Source organism: Tachysurus fulvidraco, chromosome 19 (genome assembly GCF_022655615.1).
Source record: "Tachysurus fulvidraco isolate hzauxx_2018 chromosome 19, HZAU_PFXX_2.0, whole genome shotgun sequence".
Taxonomy (NCBI): domain Eukaryota; kingdom Metazoa; phylum Chordata; class Actinopteri; order Siluriformes; family Bagridae; genus Tachysurus; species Tachysurus fulvidraco.
Window position 1 is genome coordinate 22,214,613 of NC_062536.1, and position 10,000 is coordinate 22,224,612.

A 10,000-nucleotide genomic window follows, 5' to 3' on the forward strand; every position below is an offset into this window, starting at 1 on the left:
TCGTGCTTCTTTGTTTGACAGACTGCCACGTCTTCCACAGTTCAGCTCTCCACACACCATGTTTGCCGTCTCATCTTCCATCTGATTGTAACACACATTACCCCAGGTTCCATTGTAGAACACTTCCAGATTCCCCTCACAGCCCTTCGTGAGTCGGATCTCTTTAAACTCTGGTGAGAGAAGGACGACTTACACTTCATTTGAAAACTTCCTGTTTTATCCACACAGTTAAATATGTGTAAAATTATCTTTATGTAAAAATATATTTAAGATGGATTACATTTATAAACAAGTCCTTACTATCATGTTGAATTTCAGGAACTTTGGACCTCAGTTTTGAAATAAAACATATACATATCTAACAGGTTTATTGTCAGCCATCACACTGTACCTGAGCAGACGACTCCTACGTCCTTATGGTGTCCACATTCACCCTCTTCACACAGCTGATATCTGCAGTTCCACAGGGACGTCTCGTTCCCCTCACACTCCACCTCATTCAGCCATATGGACCCAGTTCCAGGACCAAACCAGGCTGGTATGTGGTTACTGAGGGCCTCTCCACACTGCAGCTGTCTGCACACCACCTGAACATCCTCAATACCCCACGAGTCATCACACACAGTCCCCCACGAGCCACTGTGGAAAACCTCCAGCCTTCCTGCACAGTCTCCACCAGAACCAACCAGCCTGATGGACTCTCGGACTGGATAAAAAATTTTTTATATAACAAATTAAATAATGTAAATAATATAATTTCATACAAAATCAAAGTGTCTGTATATTTAAAAAATTATATTTTACAATTTTAAGATACTTATTACTTTCATGAATAGTTTTTTTATTTGTGGGTGTTTACCTGAACAGGTGATGTAGAGCTGTTCCCCGGAGCTGCAGTTGACAGGTTCAGCTTGTGCACTGCTGCAGTTCCTCAGATGTTCTTCACTCCCAGAGCAGCTGAATCCTGTTACACACATGTGTTTGTGTTCAGTGGTGGATGGAGAGGAGCGGTAGTTCAGCACAGAGCCACAGCCCAGCTGTCTGCAGAGCACAGACGCCTCAGACAGACTCCACGAGTCCAGGAGAACTCTCCTCCAGTCCTGTCTGAAATAAATCTCCACCTCCCCCTGACACTCGCTCCCTCCAGACAACCGCACTCGCCCCTCATGAAGTGCCACAGAGGATCCTGAAGCAGAAGAAGGTCATTTAAATATTGTAGTGAACTCTGACTTTATTCAGTAACCTGGTGTATGTGACGTTAATATCTCACCATTACAGATGATACCAGCGTCATGTTTATGAGAGCATGCAGCTCGACTCCATGATGAGACACCACATTGTGATAGGTGAGTCTCCTTCCCCTGACAATCAAACACATCAGCCCAGATGTGGTTACTCCCCTCCCCAAACCAGTCCACCTTCACCACAGCCACAGCACTACCACAATCCAGCTGTGCACACAGAACATCTGCAGCTCTCATATTCCAGCTTACAGCACAAACTGTGCCCCACACACCGAGGTACAGGAGCTCCACTCGACCAGAACAGGAGTCCGGTCCGTTCACCAGCCGAGCCTCTGTGTGACCTGAACAAACAGCCGAGAGCTCAGTGAAAGAGGAACATTAACACAGGCACCTTAAAGTTTGATTGACAGCTATGTGGTCTCTATTTAAACAGAAGTTACATCATGATACTTAACCAGAACATATTAATCCCACATCGTTGTCATGGGAACAGGTTGAGTGTTTGAGTGAAGATGATGTTGGACAGAAGCTAATCTCAGATTCCTTTCCTCTACACTGAAGCTCCTCTGTCCACACCTGACCCTCCCTTCGGCCAAAAGCAGCTGATCCCAGAACCTTCACAGGAATCCCACAGCCCAGCTCTCGACACACAACCTCTGCATCCTGCTGGTCAAAGTCAGCATCACACACTTTGGACCAGGAACCTCCATGAAATACCTCCACTCTCCCAGAGCACCGGTGAAGACCAGCACTGAGTCTTGGCATTCTGTGACCTGTGTTTTATTTAATTAAAATATTGCATAACTTTTCAATAAGGTGGAAAATCAATAAATCATTACAAAGTAGTTCCAAAAAATATTTAAATGTAAATACAAATTACAGTCTGATAAAAAGTCAATGTATATGTATAATTATAAACATCTTAATAATTTTAACTAATTGTTAAAATTGCTAATAGTTTACCTGAACAAGTTACTCCAGCATCCATATTATGAGAACAGTAATGTCCCCCTTGTGAGCTACAATTGTTCAGATTCAACTCAGATCCTCTGCAGTACACATCATATATCCAGATTTGTCCTGATCCTGGTCCAAAGTAAGCCCAATAATTAATCTCTACAGCCTCCCCACAGCGCAGCTCTCTACACACCACTGCAGCATCTTTCATATCCCAGGCAGAATGACACACTGTTCCCCACTGATCATCATGAAGAACCTCCACTCTCCCAGAACAGCGACTTTCACCATTCACCAACCTCACACTGTCTGAGAGAGAGAGAGAGAGAGGAAGAGAGAGAGAGAGAGAGAGAGAGAAAGAGAGAGAGAGATGTGTACAGAAGTGTATGGAGACATGGTAACAGCATCATCACACTCTGGTTCTTGGTTCTCTTTGTAAACAATGACATTAAATCCACTTTGAAGTTATTTATGATTGTGTTCATCACTAAAATTACAGTTCTGTTACATTATTATCATACCTGTCTGTATAACTGTCTTCTGATCAGCTCTATTGGTGTCATCACTATTCTCAGCTTCATGTTCTATGTTAAAACACAGATATGAACATTAAAGTTACAGAAATAGTGTTCAAGAGTCACAACTATTACAGTGTGACGTCATCAGAATCAGTGACTTCAGTCCTAATAGAACATCAGCATGTAAACAGAGAAAATTCCTCGTATTCAGAGTCGTGTTCTGTAGATTAACTCAGTGTTATTAGTTCTTCATTCGTATTATTATAATAACATGTCCACTGAAAATGACACTTTAAAACTGATACACTGACACATGAAGGAGAAGATGATAAGAACTGAAGGAAACTGAACAGGAAACAGTCAGGATTTTACAAATATTCCTTTTAGAAATTACACAGATTTTTTTCTTTACATATTTTCTGACTTATTTTAAATCTTAAAATTTACCTGAGCAGGTGACTCCAACATCTGCACCATGATTACAGTCACTTTTTCCCCACCCACGTGACCCACATTTCTTCAGTGTCGACTCTGATCCTCTACAGCTCACATAATCCATCCAGATTGGTCCTGATCCTCGTCCAAAGTGAGCTAAATACCGCACATTTACAGGCTCCCCACAGCGCAGCTCTCTACACACCACTGCTGCTTCTCTCATATCAAAGCCATTACCACACACTGTTCCCCACTGTCCATCATGAAGAACCTCCACTCTCCCAGCACAGCGACTTCCACCATTCACCAACCTCACATTGTCTGAGAGAGAGAGAGAGAGAGAGAGAGAAAGAGAGAGAGAGAGAGATTTACACATACACTACCAAGACACACAGAAAACAAACATACTCTCTCAAGCTCTATATCACACACACACACACACACACACACACACTCACACACACATACACACACACAGCCGAGAGCTCAGTGAAAGAGGAACATTAACACAGGCACCTTAAAGTTTGATTGACAGCTATGTGGTCTGTATTTAAACAGAAGGTACAACATGATACTTAACCAGAACATATTAATCCCACATCGTTGTCATGGGAACAGGTTGACTGTTTGAGTGAAGATGATGATGGACAGAAGTAAATCCCAGATTCCTTTCCTCTACACTGAAGCTCCTCTGTCCACACCTGACCCTCCCCTCGTCCAAAAGCAGCTGATCCCAGAACCTTCACAGGAATCCCACAGTCCAGCTCTCGACACACAACCTCTGCATCCTGCTGGTCAAAGTCAGCATCACACACTGTGGACCAGGAACCTCCATGAAACACCTCCACTCTCCCAGAGCACCGGTGAGGACCAGCACTGAGTCTCGGCATTCTGTGATCTGTGTTTTATTTGTGCAAATTTTAAACAAGACTTAATAACGGTATCCAGTGTAGTAATGAAATCATTAAAATGTGAATACAATCTACATTTGATTACAATTAAAATATTTGTACAATTATAATAATGGTCATAATGTGACTAATTATTAAGATATTTTTTTCACAAATTCAGATGTTTACCTGAACAAATGACTCCAGCATCCATATTATGAGCACAGAAATGTCCCCCTTGTGAGCTACAATTGTTCAGAGTCAACTCAGATCCTCTACAGTACACATCATATATCCAGATTTCTCCTGATCCTTGTCCAAAGTAAGCCCAGTAACTAATCTTTACAGCCTCCCCACAGCGCAGCACTCTACACACCACTGCAGCATCTTTCATATCCCAGGCAGAACTACACACTGTTCCCCACCGTCCATTATGAAGAACCTCCACTCTCCCAGCACAGCGACTTCCACCATTCACCAACCTCAAACTGTCTGAGAGAGAGAGAGAGAGGAAGAGAGAGAGAGAGAGAGAGAGAGAGAGAGAGAGAGAGAGAGAGAGAGAGAGAGAGAGAGAGAGAGAGAGAGAGAGAGAGAGAGATGTGTACAGAAGTGTATGGAGACATGGTAAAATCATCATCACACTCTGGTTCTTGGTTCTCTTTGTAAACAATGACATTAAATCCACTTTGAAGTTATTTATGATTGTGTTCATCACTAAAATTACAGTTCTGTTACATTATTATCATACCTGTCTGTATAACTGTCTTCTGATCAGCTCTAATGGTGTCATCACTATTCTCAGCTTCATGTTCTACATTAAAACACAGATATGAACATTAAAGTTACAGAAATAGTGTTCAAGAGTCACAACTATTACAGTGTGACGTCATCAGAATCAGTGACTTCAGTCCAAAAAGAACATCAACATGTAAACAGAGAAAATTCCTCGTATTCACAGTCGTGTTCTGTAGATTAACTCAGTGTTATTAGTTCTTCATTTATATTATTTTAATAAAAATGCATTAAGTTCACAGACCTAAATGTCAGGAATCAAGTTCTTTAAGAATATATTTATAAATAAACAGTCAGTGTTTTAATGATCACATTAATCATAATTAATGTAATTTTGAAAAATATCTTCCTCACTCATTAATCATCAGCACAGCGAACAGCACTTGATCCAGAGCATGTTGTTATTTTACATGTTAATTTTTTATATCACACTCTAACAGTTGTGCCCTGCGATGGGTTGGCACTCCAACCAGGGTGTATCCTGCCTTGATGCCCAATGACGCCTGAGTTAGGCACAGGCTCCCCGTGACCCGAGGTAGTTCGGATAAAGCGGTAGAAAATGAGTGAGAGAGTGAGTGAGCTCTAACAGTTAATCTTGTGCACATCTTAATGAAGCTACAAGACACCAAAGCAAAACACAAGATTTTTTTTTTGAAAATTGAAAATTACACATTGCACATTACACAACTGGATATAATATAATTTAACATGCCTTTAAAGTTATTTTGATTTGAATAAAAAAAAAAAAATCATCATTGGATTAATATTCACATTGTGTTAACTTTGTCCTGTAAAGAAAACATGGCCATAGTTTGAAGGATAAACTGACCAGTAATAATCAGAGCTCTCTGTTGGTTCAGTTAAATCAAATTTACCACACCTCTATCTATCTATCTATCTATCTATCTATCTATCTATCTATCTATCTATCTATCTATCTATCTATCTATCTATCTATCTATTGTTCATTCAACATTAAGAATTGCATGTACTGTTCTATGCAGTATAATAATATGTAGAATCCCATAATGACTGCAGTATTTACATGAAATGTCTAAACTCTTAGTAGCTACTTTTGTCCAAAAGTATTGGCAGCCCACCGGGTATTCTGGTGATGGCACTCGACATCACGTGACGTCATATGTAGCCCCGCCCCCAAAATAAGTGAAATCATAAATTTTGCACAACATGGACGTGTCATATATCAAAACACACAGCACAAAGAGGGGAACTGCCTCACGTGTATTCTGGTCACATCATGTGATGTCACATTATGTCACGTGATGTCACATGAACATCCAAAAATTTGCACAACATAGACATGTGACATATCAAAACACTCAGCACGATGAGAGGAACTTCCTCAAGAGTATTCAGATGATGTCACATGCTCATCTCCACTAGCCTCTGAGATTTGCCACGTGCAAGCAGCATTCACATTTTCTTCAGAAAATGTACATTCTAGTTATAAAATGTTCCTCTAAAGCTGATTTTAAACCAGACTGCAGCGTCACTGTACAACACATTGAAATTTACACCAGATGCTGGTGGTGCAGTCTGTTAAATGTTTATTTTAGAAGTTAAACATAGACATGTTTTTAAAGATATTTTTTAGGATATAATTTAAATCTTACAGTTAAAAACAGTTTACCTGAGCAGGTCACTCCAACATCTGCACCATGATTACAGTCACTTTTTCCCCACCCACGTGACCCACAGTCCTTCAGTGTCGACTCTGATCCTCTACAGTCCACATAATCAATCCAGATTGGTCCTGATCCTTGTCCAAAGTGAGCTCTATACCGCACATTTACAGGCTCCCCACAGCGCAGCTCTCTACACACCACTGCTGCTTCTCTCATATCCCAGTTATAAAAATTTTTACTACACACTGTTCCCCACTGTCCATCATGAAGAACCTCGACTCTCCCAGCACAGCGACTTCCACCATTCACCAACCTCACATTGTCTGAGAGAGAGAGAGAGAGGGGGGGGGGGAATTTACACATACAATACACAATTTAAATGTATTTACGCATACACTCTCTCTGTCTCCTTTATCTCACACACACTCTCTCACACACTGAAAATCACACACTAAAAATGTATCTCTCTATCTCTCTAACACACACAAAACTCGCTCACTCACACACACACGCGCGATTACACACACTCATTCACACACTCACTCACGCACACACACACTCACTCACACACATACTCACTCTCACACACACACACACACACACACACACACACACACACACACACACACACACACACACTCACTCACACACATACTCACTCACACACACAGACACACACACACACACACACACACACTCGCCCACACAAACACACACTCACACACACGCACACACACACACACACACACACACACACACACACACACACACACACACACACACACAGACACACACACACACACACACACACACACACTCACACACACACACACACACACACACACACACACACACACACACACACACACTCACTCACTTACACACACAATCACACACACAAACACACACACACACATACACTTATGTTAGTTCAGTTGTTTTTTTACTCACACTAAATCATATCTAAACTCTAAACATTAATCTCTCTGATTTTATAAGTGAGGCCTCAGAACAAACCCTGAGGATGATGTGTGTACTCTCATGTACAGCTTTTTATATTCTATAAAGATAAAACACTTTCACTGTTTATAAAGTTACAATCACTCCAGGAAACTTTCTTCATGTCATGATTAAAACTGGTCCCTACTGTTAAAGTGAGAAGTGTGTGATGTTTTCGTGTGAATAATCAGTGTGAACTTACCAGCTGCTGTGAGTGTGAGTGTGGATGAGAGAAGAATTAAAGTCAGACAGATTTCCATCTCCCTCCTCGCTGTACACGATGTGTTCACCTCCACTCGCCCAGAGAGACTGAGAGAAGTGTATCCCCTCATTCAGCCCCCTACAGAGAGACAGACAGAGAGACAGACAGAGGGAGAGAGACGGCCGCCAATCACACTCACTGTTACCTTATTAGAAAGACGAGAGGAAATCATCACACAGCCTCAATAACAAATCAGATGAGGCATCTTTCACTTTCTCCATATATATCAAAATAACGTCAGAGCTGATGAACAGAGCTCCACCTCCTGTCTCTGTGGTGTGTGACTGATGAACAGAGCTCCACCTCCTGTCTCTGTAGTGTGAGACTGATGAACAGAGCTCCACCTCCTGTCTCTGTGGTGTGTGACTGATGAACAGAGCTCCGCCTCCTGTCTCTGTGGTGTGTGACTGATGAACAGAGCTCCACCTCCTGTCTCTGAGGTGTGTGACTGATGAACAGAGCTCCGCCTTCTGTCTCTGTGGTGTGTGACTGATGAACAGAGCTCTGCCTCCTGTCTCTGAGGTGTGTGACTGATGAACAGAGCTCTGCCTCCTGTCTCTGTGGTGTGTGACTGATGAACAGAGCTCCGCCTCCTGTCTCTGAGGTGTGTGACTGATGAACAGAGCGCCGCCTCCTGACTCTGATGAGAGTCGACCACATCACACACTGATGTCAGAGAGAGGAAACACTCGGCTGTCGTACAGCATTAATTCCTGCTGACAGCTGCACAGAGCAGATACACACACTGATGAAAATACTGTAACTACATCAGTTACACATCCCTTCTACACACACACACAGACACACACACACACTTCTGTTTAGTGAAATGTGTTTGTTCTCTTAACTGACCAGATGAGAGCGCTGTTAGGAAACTGCTGTATTATTATTATTATTAATAAATAATAATTGATAATTAATAAAGAATAAAATATACAAAAGCACACAAATCTAACCCATAATATATAAACCCATGAATAAAAACACAAACACAACTCCTGAATAGTGTTTATGTCTGGAGTTACCATGTGTGTCATTTCAGTATTAAGTCCTCCTTATGAGCTTAACTCTGAATATGAGACTTTATTATTAAAATGAGGAAAATGTTTTCATGATGTGAACTGAAGTGAATTTATGTGTGTGTTCCTGAGAACAGAACAGAACAGAATACAATAGAACAGAATCTTTATTGTCTTTGTATGAAAACAGTGACATTTGTCAGTAAAATTCCCAGTAAAAGATAAAGTCCTAAAATCCACAAAAATCTAAATAAAATGTGGAGCATCAGTGCAGTAGAAGCTTGTGTGATATTAATTAAACAGTAAGTAATAACAGCAGCACGGTGACGTCTGATGGAGGTGGATGTAACAGCTTGTATGTAACAGAGGTGTGTGTTAGAGTAGCAGATGTTGTAGAACAATGAGTGTGAGTCAGTGTGACATTAGTGCACCAGTCATTGTGAATGTGAACACACAGAGCGCCGCCTCTGTTCTTACCGGAGTCCCTTGTTCAGTCGGTGCGGTCATCTGACTGACTGCTAACTCAATAGCCGGGTCAGGGTGAATTATAAAAAGAAGCTGAATAAAAGATTTTGCCCTGAAGTGACCGTACATTAGCAGTAAGATGCTCGGCACAGAGGGTTTGTGCTCCTTAGCCTGGCCTGTATCCTAGTACATCAGCCTCACTCTTGTTTCCTCTCCCTACACCACCTTCACCGCCTGCCTGCCGATGTGCTGATCCACAGAGCTGTCGGTGCTCTGATTAGCTCTGCAGGAGTCATATCAGTGTTGGGAAGTGACTTTCTCACACTTTGTTAATTTTTATTGCTTTATGTAAATGTCCGGTATAAGAATAAAAAGTATTTTAAAAAAAAAGCAAACAAACAAAAAAAAATAATAGAACAATAATAAAAAGTATAAACTATATAAGAAAACTGTATAAAAAAACTATATAAAAATATAAAATATAGACAGAGAAATAATGTATATACATATGCATAAATATACATATACATAAATGTGTATGTTTTTTAAAGACTGTCCTTAAAGTGGACTTTAAACTTCATAGCTTCATACCGCCACCTACTGTGATGGAGTGTGAAGAGAATTAATTCTACATTTCTCCTCATCTCTATATCCTATATTTTAATCCACTGATCTTAATAAATCTCATGATTCCATTCATTTGTTTTCAGCTTGTCGCTCTGTAAACACCTTAATGTTTACAGTTTAGTTTTACAATTTACAGGAACCCGTAA

General features: G+C 40.9%; 2 protein-coding genes and 1 pseudogene across 5 annotated transcripts in view; all 3 read right to left on the reverse strand.

Moving 5' to 3' along the window:
- The window catches only part of LOC125139580 (deleted in malignant brain tumors 1 protein-like), an 8,833-nt gene extending 885 nt beyond the window's left edge, over window positions 1-7,948 (reverse strand). Inside the window, exons 1-9 of the mRNA XM_047803963.1 lie at window positions 7,684-7,948; window positions 6,488-6,805; window positions 4,793-4,855; window positions 4,234-4,536; window positions 3,735-4,052; window positions 1,271-1,585; window positions 860-1,186; window positions 392-706; window positions 1-170 (exon numbers count right to left, since the gene is read on the reverse strand). The exon at window positions 1-170 is cut by the window's left edge and continues 136 nt beyond it. Of these exons, the coding sequence (XP_047659919.1) occupies window positions 1-170; window positions 392-706; window positions 860-1,186; window positions 1,271-1,585; window positions 3,735-4,052; window positions 4,234-4,536; window positions 4,793-4,855; window positions 6,488-6,805; window positions 7,684-7,813 (2,259 nt within the window). The 5' untranslated portion in view covers window positions 7,814-7,948. The remainder of the gene's footprint in view (window positions 171-391; window positions 707-859; window positions 1,187-1,270; window positions 1,586-3,734; window positions 4,053-4,233; window positions 4,537-4,792; window positions 4,856-6,487; window positions 6,806-7,683) is intronic.
- Window positions 1-10,000, reverse strand: part of LOC113650187 (B-cell receptor CD22-like) — a 1,781,460-nt gene that overhangs the window by 1,397,609 nt on the left and 373,851 nt on the right. The window lies entirely within an intron of this gene.
- LOC113663456 overlaps window positions 1-10,000 on the reverse strand; it is a 644,552-nt pseudogene that overhangs the window by 424,700 nt on the left and 209,852 nt on the right.